Source organism: Vipera berus (genome assembly GCF_964194415.1).
Source record: "Vipera berus genome assembly, chromosome: 3".
NCBI lineage: Eukaryota > Metazoa > Chordata > Lepidosauria > Squamata > Viperidae > Vipera > Vipera berus.
Window position 1 is genome coordinate 107,080,039 of NC_138204.1, and position 17,569 is coordinate 107,097,607.

At 43.0% G+C, this 17,569-nt stretch overlaps 2 protein-coding genes across 4 annotated transcripts in view; one reads left to right on the plus strand and one right to left on the minus strand.

Moving 5' to 3' along the window:
- Window positions 1-6,273, plus strand: part of EDEM3 (ER degradation enhancing alpha-mannosidase like protein 3) — a 56,892-nt gene extending 50,619 nt beyond the window's left edge. For all 3 annotated transcript variants that reach the window (XM_081322309.1, XM_081322308.1, XM_081322310.1), the window contains one exon: window positions 2,589-6,273. In XM_081322309.1, the coding sequence (XP_081178435.1) occupies window positions 2,589-2,950 (362 nt within the window). In that variant the 3' untranslated portion in view covers window positions 2,951-6,273. The remainder of the gene's footprint in view (window positions 1-2,588) is intronic.
- Window positions 1-17,569, minus strand: part of LOC308664800 (uncharacterized protein C1orf21) — a 284,374-nt gene that overhangs the window by 13,094 nt on the left and 253,711 nt on the right. The window lies entirely within an intron of this gene.

Consider the following 17,569-nt stretch of genomic DNA (forward strand, 5'->3'; position numbering starts at 1 on the left):
CCCATCTATTTGACAGGAATTGAGAGGGCCGGATGCCATGATCTTGGTTTTCTTAATGTTAAGTTTCAACCCAACTTTTGTACTCTCCTTCTTCACCCGCAACAAGAGGCTCTTTAGTTCTTCTTCACTTTCTGCCATTAGAGTGGTATCATCTGCATATCTTAGGTTGTTGATATTTCTTCCGGCAATCTTAATTCCAACTTTTGATTCATCTAGCCCTGCCTTTCTCATGATGTGCTCTGCATATAAGTTAAATAGGCAGGGCGACAGTATACAGCCTTGCCGGACTCCTTTCCCAATTTTGAACCAATCAGTGGTTCCGTGTACAGTTCTCACTTTTGCTTCTTGACCCGCATATAGGTTTCTCAAGAGACAAATAAGATGGTCTGGTACTCCCATCTCTTTAAGAACTTGCCACAGTTTGTTGTGATCCACACAATCAAAGGCTTTAGCATAGTCAATGAAGCAGAAGTAGATGTTTTTCTGGAACTCTCTAGCTTTCTCCATGATCCAGCGTATGTTGGCAATTTGATCTCTAGTTCCTCTGCCTCTTCGAAATCCTGCCTGTACCTCTGGTAATTCTCAATCCACATACTGCTGGAGTCTAGCTTGTAGGATTTTAAGCATAACTTTACTAGCATGAGAAATGAGTGCAATGGTGTGATAGTTTGAACATTCTTTGGCACTGCCTTTCTTTGGAATTGGAATGTAAACTGATCTTTTCCAATCCTGTGGCCACTGTTGAGTTTTCCAAATTTGCTGACAAATTGAGTGTAGCACTTTTACTACATCTTCTTTTAAGATTTTGAATAGCTCAGCTGGAATACTGTCACCTCCACCAGCTTTGTTGTTGCTCAGCTTTTCTAAGGCCCACTTCACTTCATTCTAGGATGTCTGGCTCAAGGTCAGTCAGTGGCGTAGCGTGGGTTGTCAGCACCCGGGGCAAGGCAAGTAATTTGCACACACACCCTCCACAGTGGGTGGCGACCCGGCGGCTCGGATCGGATTCGCACAGCCAGCACTGCAGTGAGAGAGAGTGAGTGAGCCAGGCAGGGGCAGAGAGCTGCGAGTGCGAGCGCCCCCCCCAGATGTTGCACCCGGTGCGGCCGGCCCCCCCTGCACCCCCCACGCTACGCCACTGAGGTCAGTGACCACCTCATTGTGATTATCAGGGACGTTAAGCTCATTCTTGTATAGTTCTTCTGTGTAATTTTGCCATCTCTTCTTAATCTCTTCTGCCTCTGTTAGGTCCCTGCCATTTTGGTCCTTTATCATGCCCATTTTTGCTTGAAACGTTCCCTTTATCTCTCCAATTTTCTTGAAAAGATCTCTGGTCCTCCCTATTCTATTGTTTTCTTCTATTTCTTTGCACTGTTCATTTAAGAAGGCATTCTTATCTCTTCTAGCTATTCTCTGGAATTCTGCATTCAATTGGGCATATCTTTCTTTTTCTCCATTGCCTTTCGCTTCCCTCCTTTCCTCAGCTATTTGCAAAGCTTCCTCAGACAGCCATTTTGCTTTCTTGCATTTCTTTTTCTTTGGGATGGTTTTAGTTGCTACCTCTTGTACAATGTTGCGAACCTCTGTCCATAGTTCTTCAGGCACTCTGTCTATCAGCTCTAATTCCTTAAATCTATTTGTCACCTCTACTGTATATTCAACAGGGATATGATTTAATTCATACTTGAATGGCCTAGTGCTTTTCCCTTCTTTCTTCAGTTTAAGCCTAAACTGCAACGAGAACCTCATGGTCTGAGCCACAGTCAGCTCCTGGTCTTATTTTTACTGACTGTATAGAGCTTCTCCATCTTTGGCTGCAGAACACACAGTCAATCTGATTTCTGTGTTGACCATCTGGTGATGTCCATGTGTAGAGCCATCTCTTTGGTTGTTGGTAAAGAGTGTTTGCTATGACCATCGTATTCTCTTGACAAAATTCTGTTTTCGTGGTGGGTTGGACACGACTTTGCAACTAACAACAACAACAATAGGGTTTTCATGGCAAAGATACTGGAGTGGGTTGCCATTTCCTTCTCCAGTGGATCACGTTTTGTCAGAACTCTCTGCTATGACCTGTCCATCTTGGGTGGCCCTGCACATAGCTCATAGCTTCATTGAATTACGCAAGCCCCTTCGCCACGACAAGGCAGTAATCCATGAAGGGGATTAAGATTCTAAGTACATCCTAATATTAGAATGCTTTGAAAATTTAGGCTCAAAATAGGTAAACATGGTATTGGACAAATTCTGCAATGCTGTTTATTTTAATGCTTATATGTTCAGAAAAAATAGCTCGAGGTAAGGGGAAACATTTGGTTCCGTGGAAACCTAGGTTGATCAGTTTCTTGAAGAGAAAATTATCCTTGTTTTAGCAATCAAGTATAATTTATACTTACTTCTTTATAATACTTCTCTGACATATATAAACTTGAGGAATCTCAAAGGGTGTGTATTTGGGAGTTTAGCTTTGACACTATTAATCATAGTTAAGAAAAAGTAAATTGATATTGCTTGTGGTCATATGGTACTTCTAGCTGGAAGTAAACTAGAAATGTTTTTAAAAAATGTTTTTTCCCCTTGCCTCTAAGATTTGGAAATGGAAACCGTGGATCAGATGTCATCTGATAATGATTCTCATAACCAAAACATGGAAGAGATTTCAGCAGATTTGAACTTGGTCTCTCAAGAATCTGAAGGAGAAGTTGCAGAGTCAGACAGCAATAGTTTTCTTCAAACAAACCAAGATTCTTGTACCCCTGAATTCCAGGAAACTAGTAGTAGCAGTCAAGCATCAGAACAGGATAATCATCCTGAGGAACAATCAAAGATTGAGACAGATTCCAGTCCCAACAATAACTGGAGTAATAAAGATCAATCTATGGAATCAATATTAGCTGATTGGAATGAAGACATAGAAGCATTTGAAATGATGGAAAAAGATGAACTATAACTTCAAATACTTTGCTTGTGAACTTTATCGAGGAGATAATGGCTCTGATATCTGAAATTCAAAAAGAATTGTTCAGTATTGTGACAAGCAGTTAGGTTTTTATTGGCAACAGCCAGCATGTGTTATAATTTGAACTGGTTTTTTTGTTTATCTTGTTTTAAAAATGGGAATGTGCAATCGACCCATTTGCAGAGTTCCTTTGCATGGTGCTGTAATACAGAAGGGTTCATTCAGGGGAAATGATATGAATCCTTCCTGTGTTCCAGATTGTTGTGGGTTAGTTTAGCATAGTCTTCGGGAAGAAATGACTGCAGTGGGATTAATGCACCAGTGAGCCTGAGTGGGCAGTTGTAGCATTACATCTTGCCCCATAACGGCCACGAATGGCAGGTGTGGCAATGCTGTTTTGAGAGTCAATATTGTATCTCAAAGTCTTTTTGGAGACCTGGTGGAAAATAGTTTGTTGTGCCTTTATGATGAAGGCGAAGCAATGGGCAGCTGTGATTGTTTTGTGCCACTTAATGTAGTAAGTGTGCTATACCTCCTTATCACTTCTTCCATTTTATCACTTTGAAGAATGACCAATTCACTTGGATATTATTCTTTGCTCTTAATTCAAGACATGATAGTTTATTAACCAAAGGCAATGTGTTCTATTAACAAAAAAAGAAAAACTGGATAATTCTTAAACTTGTTTATGGATAATGGGACAAAAACCTCTACACTCCCATCACTTTGGTTTTGAATGTTGTGGATTAGAAGGCAAGTTCACAATGAGCCAAACTTAGTATCCTTCCCAATCTCTGGAAAAGGTACGAAATTATCTTGCATTAGGATTTAATGTATTTTGTTCTGCATTTTTTTTATAATTAAGTGGGCCTTACATCAAAATCATCCTATTCTGTGTGTATCTTAAAATTTGTATGTTTTCTTTCTGTAAAAAGCAGTCAGTAACTTAACAAAAAATAATGCATCCTTAGCATAATATGAAGTCAAGCAAAAACTAGTATCATGTTTAGTTGAGGGGTATGCAAAATATGTTGAATTTGAAACCTTTCAACTTCAAATTCGGTGAATCTGTACTTATTGTAAGAATGCCTTTCTGACCTAAGTTCATAGCAGGTATTTTGTGCTTTGCATTCAGAGCCCTTCTGGAAAAGTCCTGTTCAAACTTGGAACAGAGCAGTTTGAATTCAGAACATTTTGCACGTCACTAGTATAGATTCTTTTTCCAATTGTAGCAGAAATATTTCACAGCAACAATCATGTTTCACGAATGTCTTAAGTTTAAATTTAGTTTCCTTTTTTTAAAACAAAACCCAGTGTAGCAAACAAAGCAAATCTGCCTAACGTTATAATTTCATTTTTTTTTCTTTTTTTACTTTTAGGAAGAAAAAAATCAAATAATTTGACACAGCTATATGCACTGCATCCTGTACTTGGCTTTTTCATGTATAGTTGATTTGTTGCAAAAATTGACAAAGATCACATGATCAAATGAAATAGGTAGTAAGGGAAGGCTTGTCATATGCAAATACGCTACATTGCATCTCTCTGCATTCTCCTTATTACTGAAACTTGACTATCCAATATTGCACTGGATAGCAGATTTCTGGAGGGAACCAATGGCTTCCCTCTAACTCAGCATTTTGTTTCCCCATAAAACGTAAGAGTGGGTTTCTTTATCAGGAAAGGTCAACTGCAATGGTGTGAGAGTTAAACCAGCTCTGCTTTATATTCCAATTGAGCCGGGAACTGAAGGTGAAATGTATTATCCTTTTGCTCTCGTAGGTTGGAGTTACTTCTTGGTCACAAAAGATTGATACACAGTAAATGATTAAAACCACTCTTGTTGCAGTTATGCATGTACAGTAGGTAGGTAGGGCAAACTGCTGAAAGGTCCCTCTACAAAAAAATTTACAGTGTGTAAAGCAGACTTTTAAATGTACAGATTAATGTTTTTAGGCATTTGATACCTAGGTAATACTTTTGCAGGAACTTGATGCAAATGGCCGTGAGTTTTAATGAATTAATAAAACAAGCGTTCTTTAACTTTTAAAAAGATGTTTTATTTGCATACAGTGAACCCCAGATTGTATTTAGATGTGAACCTTGGTTTTTGCGCAATAGGATATTCCTTCAGAGAACTTCAGCACTGGATTCTTTAAAGTGTCATTTGATAGTTTAGGGCCCTGTGGTAGAAGAGAACGAGTTTTGAGCTTACAAAATACATTAAAAAACCTGGAGTACATTGCATACCAAGAATAGGAACACCTTTAGTAAAGGCTTTTAAAATATTTCTTCTGATTTAGAATAATTTGCCAAGCTGCTGTTTTCTTTAGTCCTGTAGCAGGACTTATTTTATTTCTGATCATTTACTAGTAGCGTAAATTCACAAAGCATTTTGGACAGATTCTGTGTGCACAACCACTAAATTTTCACCACCTCTTACATTAACTATTAATTAATACAGCTCTTTATTAAGTGTTTGCACACCTGCTGTTCCCTATATCCTATTCATATCATGAATGTCATGTTATGCCTGCCATTAAATGTCTGCAAATGCTTTGAGTTTTCCTCCTTGATTCAGGGATTATTGAAATACTTGCTTGCCATTAGAAAGGAGCATCTGAAAGGTGGTAGTCTACCTCAGATATAGCTTGTCCTTTTTATATATCTAGTTCTTCATTACAGCCATAAGCCTGTTCAACAGTAAAAAGGTTTACATATTAACTACATTAACGGCTTTTTGGAGAGAAGTTACCTAATTAAGATCTTCCTATCAGCCTTTTTAGACTACCATTCTGACATATTTTATGAGAGGCACGAAAGCCACTTGCATGCATCTAACCTAAAGGGGAAGTTGTGCAGAAGTTTGCACACTATTATTTCATCTCTGTTTGGGCTCTTCCTTAACCTGCTTGTTTTGTCTCCATTTTTCTTTCCGTGTGGTTACTTAGTGCAGGTACAAAGAAGTCCGAGGGATGATATAACCCAACAGTCAGTACAATAAAGAGAGAACATTCTATGAATGCATACCATACATCCACATTTTTGTAAGACTTTTTACCAGCCCAATTTACAGCCATATATTTTCTTATGATGTAATTTATGAAAAAGTCTAAAGGGGTGCTTGTTAACACTACTGTTGGATTTTTCGGTCTGGCGATTTTAAGCATATACAATATCCCTAAGGGCAAACGTGTACTGTGATGTAAAAGTCTGAGCTCAAAGTGTACATAATCTTTGTATATAAAATTGTCTACTTGATTATAATTGCTGATTGTAAAGATTTAATAAAACATGTAAATATTCTGGTCAAAGTGCTGCAATAAATCGTTCATTGAGACTTAACGATTTAAGTCAACACTCCTCAAAATAATCTGTGCTCTCCATAAGTACATGCATATTCCATTAAGTGCATACACAATCCAAATCACATATGTACACGCTTCTTTTAAAAGACATGTCTCTGAGAGGAGTGAAAAGCAATATGCTAAGACCAGATTGGCAATACTTTGGAAAGGTCCCTAGCAATTGTGGAATGCACTAAGGTCTGTAGAGGCCTCCTACTGAAAGAATTAAGTCATACATCCTCCAATGCAACTATATCCCCAGCTAGGCATAACTATCTGGCCTCCCTGTATTGAGGCAACATAAGCATCAGGTGTTTAAATTGAATCTAGAATGAAATAAACACAAGACACTGGTTTTATTTTTGCATGTGTTCAAGGCATCCTTCAAAGTTAATCTCAGAGGACCCATCAAAATCTTACGGCACAATCCAGCATTTCTTTGCTATCATTTCCTGTTCATCATTTTACTTGAACAAGTAAAGACTTCATTCTTTAAAGGCACAGTAAATGTTTTGGGTTCTAATTTATGTCTGGGAGATGTATAATCTGGTAACATGTTTCAGAAATCTAGGGCTGTCCAGACTGATTACCAAACACTGGACCTAATTGTGCTCTTTATATCAACAGAAAGAGAAACAAATCTTTTAGCCAAACTGATACCAATGAATTAGTCCTGCAGCAGCTCAAGCTGCCTTAGTTGGGTGAGGGAGGCACCCATAGTGAAGAGACCACATATGCAATGAAATGCATAATCCAGTCCATCTATTTATAAAATACACTTGATATTTTTCCGCTAAAAGTACTACTAATTGCTATTTTTGTCATTAGAATTAGCAAAAACCAATGAAGTCTGGCAACAGGAAAACACAGCAAACTCAAAGTACCCTCATTAAAAATAACAGTAATCTGGGTTTTGAAATTTTATTGTCTAGTTTTAGTGTCATAGGTATAGTCTGTTACCTTGGTAACAATATATTTTGCTGGGTGGTTGTATCTGAATACCTTTTGTACCTCCTCTATATCCACAATGATCTTAAGGAATTTGCAAAATTGATATAGAATGTAGTTACACTAAACACTACTTTTTCAAAGAAAGAGCTTCTACAAACATGAAAAAGATTCCTGTGAATAGGATTCTTAAGTCTCCATCATCCATGATCTAGACCAGGGCTTTTCAACCGGTGGTACACGTACCACTAGTGGTACGTGAGCACATGGCTGGTGGTACGCGTAGGACCGGTTGAACAGCACTATAAAAAAAGTAAAATGGTTTGTTTTACTAACCTGCTTTCAGCTGCATTCCGTTTCTCCATTCGCTTTTTTTCGCATGTTTGTGGGACAAAAAAGTTTCCATGAGACTTTCTAACTTCTCGCAAGATCTCGTGAGAAGTTAGAAAGTCTCATGGAACTTTTTTTTCTTTTTTTACCATAGTTCCACAAACACGTGGTGAAGGGGAGAAGTGGAGAAACAGAATGCAGCTGAAAGCAGGTTAGTAAAAAAATGCTTCCTTCCTTCCTTCCTTCCTTCCTTCCTTCCTTCCTTCCTTCCTTCCTTCCTTCCTTCCTTCCTTCCTTCCTTCCTTCCTTCCTCACCTTTTACCCTTTCCTTTTTCTTTTCTTTCCTCACCTTTCTCCCTCTCTTTTCCCTACTTGCTCTTCTTCCTTGCTTTCTATCACATTTCTCTCTTCCCTTTTGTTTTCTTTTCTTCCTTTTTTCATTCATTTATTTCTTTTCCTTCCCTTCCCCATCCACATACTTTTCCTTTCCCTCCCTCCCCATTTGGTCAGCCGGTAAAATTGTCTGACAGATCCCTCTAACGGGAGTTAAAAAAAAGGAAAAAAGGAGAGAAAAGGCAGCTTTCTCAACCGGAAGGACAAGGGGGTTTCTCCGGGGACGTCAGGATGCCACCTTACTACCTGACAGATAGAGACTTGAGGCTGCTCCTCTTTTTGATCCTGGCTGGGAAAAGGGGCGTGTGTGTGTGTTCGTGTGAGGAAAAAAGATGGGACTTGGGTGCAGGATGCGTCTCCCCACTCCGGAGAGCCACGCTTTCCCTAGCGTGTTGCTCCCAGCCTTATTTGCAGGAGAGGAAGGCCGCCTGCCGTGCTGCCTCGGGACCCTTCGCGGAAGCCAAGAGGGCCAGGAGCGAAAGCACGACTTTGGCCGGGGAGTTCAAGGAAAGGGTGTCTGGGAGTGCTCCGGGGGAGAAGAGCCGAGGGCATCTGGCCTGGCCCTCTGCAGCTCGGCTGTGCTACTGCGAGGCCCGTTGGGAGCAGCACACTCTGGCTTCCTGGGCTTGGCTGGCAGAGGGCAAGTGATGCCCGCGGGCTGCCCAGAACTCCCACCTGCACCAACCAGGCAAGCGCAGGGAAGAGGAGCTGCCTGGCCACCTCCCTATCTGGCCACGAGGGAGCAGGAGGGGGGTGGCGAGCCTGGAACCAGCCTTGACTGCTCTGGGAGGCCAGTGGAATGCCGGGAGTTCTCTGCGGAGGGCTGATCCAGCATCACGCTGTGGGGAGGAGAATTCCAATGGTGTCTTTGTGGCTGCAGGCATGGACCTCCCTGCAGTGGAGACCCCACAGAAACCCCACTCAAACGTTCGGGAGGAAAGACAGGGCTCCTTCCCTTCATTCGGCAAGTGCAAAAGACATCTGGATGGAACAAGCCTAGCGAGGTTCTGCCAGCCCCCACCCCCACCTAGATGCCCTCACCACCACCCCAAGCATTTTTTTACTAACCTGCTTTCAGCTGCATTCTGTTTCTCCGCTTCTCCCCTTCGCCACGTGTTTGTGAGACTATGGTAAAAAAGAAAAAAAAGTTCCATGAGACTAACTTCTCACAAGATCTTGCGAGAAGTTAGAAAGTCTCATGGAACTTTTTTTGTCCAACAAACAAGCGAAAAGAAGTGAATGGAGAAACGGAATGCAGCTGAAAGCAGGTTAGTAAAAAAACACTTTTTACTTTTTTAACTTTTTTTTTATAATGCTGTTCAACCGGTCCTACGTGTCCCACCAGCCACGTGCTCACGTACCACTAGTAGTATGCGTACCACCGGTTGAAAAGCCCTGTACTATAGAACTTGGAATAAATTTTATCAATGGCTAGAAAAACGAATTAAAGAGAAAGGAATGTGATATGCAAGAAAAATACTATGGATTGAAAAATTAACATTGTTTATGATAATTAACCTTATTTACTATTGTTATCAATCATTAGATCTATTACTATTATGTACATATATCTACCCAGACAATATGCTCTTTGCCAAATATTGGAAATATTATTGGGGGAAACCCCAACCCCAACCCTGATTCCAACCGCCCTTTGACCCCAACCCTAATCCCTATCCTTCCACTCTATTCCCAACCCTATAAATACCAATAAAATCTTTTTTTTAAAGACCCAAATTCTCTCATTTCCACCCAATTATTTATGGAAGTTCATGAAATGGTAGTAAGCGGCATTTGTTCTTCCTCTCTTCAATAGATTTAAGATTTTGAAGTATTCTTTGATCAGTTATCCTCCGGTTCAAGACTAAATTATGTTGGATATTTGGGGAGTTTAAGAATTGTAACTTATTTCCTATACGATCAGGAGGTGGCTATTACATAATTGGTTGCATTAATCATCAAAGTAAAACTTGTTTGGATCCTGGATAAGTTTTCCTTTTATGAAATTAAAAGTATTTTAGCTTTGGTTCATTCTCAAAGAATAAATGAACAAATACAATTTGTTGACTTTATTGCTGAATTTGGTTTTCTTTATCTGGATTTGGGACTTGTGTGAGAACAGATCACATTTTAGATTACATTTATGCAGAAATATTGAAGCTTCAAAAGGATAGTGGATAGTAGCATTCCCTGATGCCGGAAGATCTTCTTGTCACTGTGAGAGGGTGACTTCGCTCGGGAGTCACCGTCCAGCTCTGTAATTTTATCATCAATTGCCGTTGTATTGATTCCTGCCGATTCAGCTCCTCCTGCTTTTAGCTTATTTTATCTTCTTATCTTATTGATGATTTATTCCGCGGGCACATTGCTTGCCCTGAGAGATTCCCCCCTCTCCCAGGCATGGCCCTCTGGTTTGTGCCGCTGTTTCCTTAATGACGGATCCTGGGATCCTGAGAGGTGGCATGGCACAAAAAGGAGGCTTAGGGATTTTTTATGTAAACTTTTTAATGGGTTAGGGAGGGGGGAGGGATGTAAGTTCCAGCAGAAAGATGGGGGGATTTTGCTGGATCTTTCTCAGTCCAGGTTGGTAGATGGTCGCGGCAGTGTGGGGGGGTCTTGGGGCCCGAGGAGATGGGGTGGGGACAGTGATCCCCACGGTGATTGGGAATGGCGGCAGACAGATGAACAAAGGGCCATATCGAAACTTGGGATCGCGCCCCCGCTATCTTTGAGCGGTGGCACGCTCCGACCCTCTGGTTTCATCCTACTTTTCCGAGGGTGGGGAAGGACAGGTACCTGAGCTCAGGTTGGTTTATTTGAATGCCAGGTCTGTGGTGAATAAAGTTCCCCTCATCCGGGATTTGATTGAGGAGGAAGCCGCAGACCTGGCATGCATTACTGAAACCTGGTTGGGCCTGGAGGGAGGGGTCCCTTTGATTGAGCTATGCCCACCAGGTTTCTGTGTGCTTCACCAGCCTCGGGCTCAGGGTAGGGGCGGGGGGTGGTGGCAGTTGTTATTAAGGAGGCTCTTTGTCCACGGGAGACCACTGCCCCTCAGATAGGCAGATGCGAGTCCCTTCTCCTGAGGTGGGGTCCTGGGGGCCAGTTGGGTCTGTTGCTCACGTATCTTTCTCCCAGCTGCGTGGCAATGGCCCTGCCCGGGCTACTCGACGCTCTTTTGGGGTTGGCGATTGAGTTTCCCAGGCTTATGGTTCTGGGAGATTTTAACCTGCCTTCCCTGGGTGGCGTGTCGGGGGTGGCCCGAGAGTTCATGGCTTCCATGATAGCCATGGACCTGACCCAGATTATTCAGGGTCCGACTCACAAGGGGGGAAACACGCCCGACCTTATTTTTATCTCTAGGCAGTGGCTTAATGGTCTGGGTGGGGTTACTCCAACATCTCAACCCCTTTCATGGACAGACCATTATCTCCTGCGGTTGGGCCTCCGTCATGCCACTCCCCGCTGCTGGGAGGCGGAAGCGACCAGGTGGTTCCACCCCAGGCGCCTGATGGACCCAGATAGGTTCCAGACAGCGCTTGGATTGATTCCTTCCTCCCTTTCCCACAGCCCGGTCGAGACCTTAGTTGACGCCTGGCAACGGGCTGCTTCGGAGGCTCTCGACCGTGTTGTGCCTTTGCGGCCTCTGACCCAGCACAGATCCCGGCTCGCTCCTTGGTTCTCCATGGACCTGCGGGAGATGAAGCGCCGGAGAAGGGGCCTAGAGAGCATTTGGAGATCCAGTCGGTCCGAGTCTGACCGAACACAGTTAAGATCCTTTTCTAGATCTTATCTTGTGGCAATGGAGGTAACGAAGTGTGCTCACTTCGCCACCCTCATTGCATCCGCAGATAACTGCCCGGCCGCCCTGTTTAGGGTGACCCGTTCCTTTTAAATCAGGGGACGGGAGAGGACCCCTTGCAGGGACGGGCCGAGGAGTTTAGTGAGTATCTGGTGGATAAAATCGCTCAGATTCGGGCTGGCTTGAACTCCGACTGGGCAGTATCTGACGAGGGGGAAGCAATGGGTTTGGCCGATAATATTTGGGAAGAGTTTGATCCTGTGACTCCAGATGAAGTGGACAGGATCATGGGGAAATTAAGTGCTGCCACGTGTTTGTTGGACCTGTGTCCCTCCTGGCTGGTTTATGCAGCTCAGGAGGTTACACGAGGCTGGCTCCTGGCAGTTATTAATGCTTCCTTGAGTGAGGGGTGCTTCCCTGCTGCCTTGAAAGAGGCGGTGGTAAGGCCCCTCCTCAAGAAACCTGCCTTGGATCCAGCTATTTTAAATAAATTTCATCCTGTCTCCAACCTTCGCTTCCTTGCGAAGGTTGTTGAGAGCGTGGTGGCACGGCAGCTCCCTTTGGTCCTGGAGGAAACTGAGTATCTGGATCCATACCAATCAGGCTTCAGGCCCGGGTACAGCATGGAGACGGCATTGGTTGCGCTGGTGGATGATCTCTGGCGGGCCTGAGACAGGGGTTATTCCTCTGTCCTGGTCCTATTAGATCTCTCAGCGGCTTTTGATACCATCGACCATGGTATCTTGCTGCGACGTCTTGAGGGGTTGGGAGTGGGAGGCACCGTTTTACGGTGGTTCTCCTCCTACCTCTCATGCCGTTCGCAGATGGTGTTGGCAGGAGGGCAGAGGTCAACCCCTAGGCCCCTTAGTTGTGGGGTGCCTCAGGGGTCGGTACTCTCGCCCCTCCTGTTCAACATCTATATGAAACCGCTGGGTGAGATCATCCGTGGTTTCGGGGTGAGGTATCATCAATATGCTGATGATACCCAGCTTTTCATCTCCACCCCGAACCAACCCAGCGATGCCCTCGATGTGATGTCCCGTTGCCTGGAAGCAGTACAGATTTGGATGGGGAAGAACAGGCTCCAGCTCAACCCGGCCAAGACTGAGTGGCTTTATGTACCGGCATCTCGACTTGTCCAAGAGGTTCCATCTTTGGTTATGGGAGGAGAGGTGTTACCTCCCGTTGATAGGGCACGCAATTTAGGCATCCTCCTGGACTCACAACTCAGTTTTGAAGATCATATTGGAGTCGTGGCCAGGGGGGCATTTGCCCAGGTTCTCCTGGTGCACCAGTTGCACCCCTATCTGGACCGAGATGCCCTACGTACGGTCACTCATGCACTTGTTACCTCCCGGATAGATTACTGCAATGCTCTCTACATGGGGCTGCCCTTGAAGACCACCCGGGGGCTCCAGCTGGTGCAGAATGCGGCCGTGTGGGTAGTGATGGGAGCATCCCGATACTCCCATATTACATCCCTCTGCATGAGCTGCATTGGTTACCGGTTGTCTTCCGGGTGAGATTTAAGGTGCTGGTACTTACCTTTAAAGCCCTACATGGCCTAAGCCCGGGATATTTGCAGGACCGTCTGCTGCCGGAAACGACTTCACATCACCAAGTGCGCTCACACAGAGAGGGCCTCCTCAGGGTGCCGTCGGCCAGACAATGTCAGCTGGCGACCCCCAGTGGGAGGGCCTTCTCTGTGGGAGCGCCAGCCCTGTGGAACCAACTCCCCCTTGAGCTCCGGATGTCCCCAGATCTCTGGTCCTTTCGCCGCGGCCTTAAAACTTTCCTTTTTCATCAGGCTGACCTGGACTGACGACAGGGTTTTTTAAAATGTTTTTTAATTTTTAATTGTTTAGTTTAACTTATTTATTGGGGCTGTTTATTTAATTTCTTTTAACTTTTGTATTGTTGTTTTTATTGTTGTTAGCCGCCCTGAGTCCTTCGGGAGATAGGGCGGCATATAAGTCCCAAAAATAAATAATAAATAATAAATAAATAATAAATAAATAAATAAATAAATAAATAAATAAATAAATAAATAAATAAATAAATAAATAACATAAAGCGTATTTACGTTTGATGACTTTCAAAAGGAGATATTTTAGCAGTAGATTAATAAAACACCCACATTCTGTTCCGCAGTCCATGTAGAAGAATACTTTAGTGTAGATTATATGCCTTTACAAGGATCAGATTATGATATGGGGACCGCTCCTGGCTTTGCTATATGCTGGAACACATTTGGCTTTTAGTCTCTTCCTGTTTACAGATGTTTATAGCTAGGATTTGTCCCATACATGTTTATAATGACCATATCCTTTTGATCATTCTGGCTAGGTATTATAGGAATTTTAGGACTACAATCTTCTATTTCTACATATAATTGTAATAAAGTGAAGGATCTTTGAAGACTGCTAAATTATCCCTCTTTCTTTGATTCTGAATTTTAGTTAAGTAAATAATGAAGTATAATGAATGTAGCAGAATCATTTTTAGTGAAATTTAGGGAAAAGTGCATATTGCATTTTTAAAAAGTGAATAAATTATTTATTGCCTGATTGAATGCATAATTTTGAGTTTTCTACACTTGAACGTCTACCTGCTTCATAGCTGCAAAACAAACATATTTTTATTGTCCCATTTGTCTTGTAAAGTCAGAACATGCAACTCTGCTTGCTCAAGACCAAAGAAAACAGAAATGTCCTTAATGCAATTTTTCATTTATATATACATTCTGTTGAGTCTTGCCAAATGAGCATTTTCAGGATGATGACTTCCTTTATAAAAAGGTTCAATCTTGGAAGACTTCTCCAGAGGAATGAGCTAGGTTGATCAGGAACAGCAAGATCGTCTCCTGCTGTCCCTGGCCAAAAAAATCTAGAGAAAATTGGGACAAAAAAAAAGGAACCAAGCAGGAAGTGTTATTTATAACAATGCTGAACACATCAACACATTGTTAGAGAGAAGATATGGGTGGGGAGGAAGCAGCTTGATAGCATCTGTCAACAACCTGAAAATGCTGCTAAAAGTGTTGGAAAATAAAAAAATAAAAATAAAAAATAAAAATCTATCTGATCAATGGACATCTGAATCCTTGACTATAAATAGATCATAAGTGACTGGATTTTACTTTGGAAGAACTGAGACAGAAACCCAGGGGAATATGTCACAGAATAAAATAAGAGAATGAATGAATGATGAAATTGGACAAATTTCAAATTGAACCAGCACTATTCAAATGCTACTAAATATTTGCATATATTCTTTTATTTAATCCAGATGAACACCACAAAACTATGTATTTCTGAGTTGAAAAAAACAATCACACTAAGGTATTTGGGATGAAAAGTTTTGTTTTCTTGGAGTAGCCAAGGATCGTTCAAGTTGTAGGACTTTGCTTATTGACTCTAAACTTCTGGTTCCTTTATGGTTGGGTTGACTACGACACTCCCTGCCACTGGAAAATGGATCCCATCTTGAGCAGTACTAGAGATCAAACCGTAACCTTTAATATTGCAGTTTTTCTCCTAGAATCCTCACCCCTGCTCCAAATCCTCTTTGGAAAATTTTCCCCCTCCCAAATTTGCCACAAGTTTACAAGTAATAAAATGAAAGAACCAACCAAGTTCCTTTAAAATTTGCACTTTCGGAAAACATGATCCTGCTAAATTATGGAAAACAAGAAAAAATCTTTTTGCTTTGCTGTTGCTTATTTTATTATAATCATACCTTGGTACTTGACTGCTTCAAAACTTGTAGAATTTGACTGCTTTGGTACTCGACTCATTTTGGAGTGAGAATCTTGTCCCAGTACTCTTCTTTCTCCTGGTACTCGATGGGCAAGACAAAACGTGCTGGCGTTGGCTGTCTCATTGTCTAAAGAGTCATCTGGTAAGTCACATGGTTTCCTCAGTACTCATCATTTTTAGTACTTATCACTCTTCCCAAAATGAACAAGTGATGAGTATCAGGGTACCACTGTATAGATACTCCTAAAACTTACCAGGCCAGATCTCAGTACTCAGTACTTTTAAAAAATCTGTTCGGCACAATTTGACTGTGGCCTATCTCTAATTTCTACATAACCTTAATGTGGGCATTTGGATGGAGGATGTGTGTGGAAAAAGATAAATTTACTTTTTCTACAAATAATGATTTTTCTAGGAAGAAATTTAAGGAAGCATCATCCAAATATTTAGACCAGTTTTCTCAGCTGTGACAATTTTAAGATGTGTGGACTCCAGCCCCCAAAATTTCCCAGCCAGCATGAGGTTGAAAAATACTTTAGATAACTATTAGACCCCAGTTAAAATGATCAGACTATCTTACTCTGCACAGTGGAAATTGATGCTTCAGGATAGTCCAGATTTCAAATACTGGGGGAGGGAAGAAGCTTTTTCAAAGAACCTGGAAAAAAGATCATTCAGATACAGAAAACAAGAACACATACTGTAATGTATTGGGCCTTGTTTTGCTGAGTGTACCACGTGGGTTTTGAGTGTGGGAAGCTCGCTTAAGCAAGGAGCTGACTAACGGCTCCCAGCTCCTCAGACAACCCATCTCCAGCACTGCCATTGGCTGCCTCTAGGGCGACAATAGGTTGCTTTAAACCTATTGGCCGCCACCTAGAGGCCATGGTATAAATAGCTGCATTCGCAGCCCTGTTTCCCAGTTCAGTTCCTGCAAGCAAATAAAGAATGCTCCTGCCTGAACTCACTTGCCTCGTCTCTTCACTGAAGCAATGAACCCAGTACACAACACTGGCGATGAAGGAGGGATCCTGCTCCTCCCAAAATGCTGAGAGTCACTAGGGGTGAGGCCTGAATGTGCCTGGTGGGAAAGTGATTTCTCCCCCCTCTACGGTCAGCCTAGCAAAGCCATGCTAGTGACCACGAGCCCTGAGGATCAGTCCCTGGGTCTACGGAGGAGCAGGACAAGAAGACGACGAGCTCCAGCCGCGAAGACTTCACCAAAATGGTGAAGGTCGGAAAGCTGGAAAAATTTGATGTAACTCACCCAGAAAGATGGTCTCCATACATCTCCAGGGTCGAGAACTATCTCCGCACCAATCAAGTCACCGAAGACAGCCTGAAGGCTGCAACACTCCTGTGCGTTTGTGGCCCAGCAACATTCGACATCACGGAGAACTTGTTTGCTCCAACACAGCTGGAGTCCGTAATGTTCACGGACTTGAAGAAATGGCTTGGTGACCATTTCCAGCCCAAGCTTTCAGTAATAGCTTGGCAGAACACGTTTGAACAGAGGGTTCAGCAGCTGGGTGAAACAGCTTTCGAATTAATCGTGGCCTTGAGGCAGGCTACACCCCTGTGCCAGTTCTCCGACGTGGAAGAGAGGCTTCGAGACCGGCTCGTCTGTGGCCTCCGAAATCAAGAGCTGCAACAGAAGCTCTTCGCCAAAGAGACTTTATTGTTCCAGGCACATTGAAGGAGATAATGGCGGATGAAGCCGCTGGCGGGGCTGTGAAAGCCATGCAGCCCGCCAAAAACACGTAGCACGAGGAGGCTGTCCACCACGAGGATGCCGCACATGCTGAAGACTCCAACAGTAGCCAAGAAGTGGACAAGCTTCAACGGCACGATGACCAGCAGTGCCGCAACAACAATCAACATGGGACAACTTACAAGGCAGGTCCCTTCCTTAGGTGCCCGGGTTGTGGCGGCTGCCACCAATGCGTGGACTGCAGGTTTCGGACAGCCATGTGTTGGGTCTGCAGGAAGACCAGCCACATTGCGTCAGTCTGTAGAGGTCACCAGAATGACC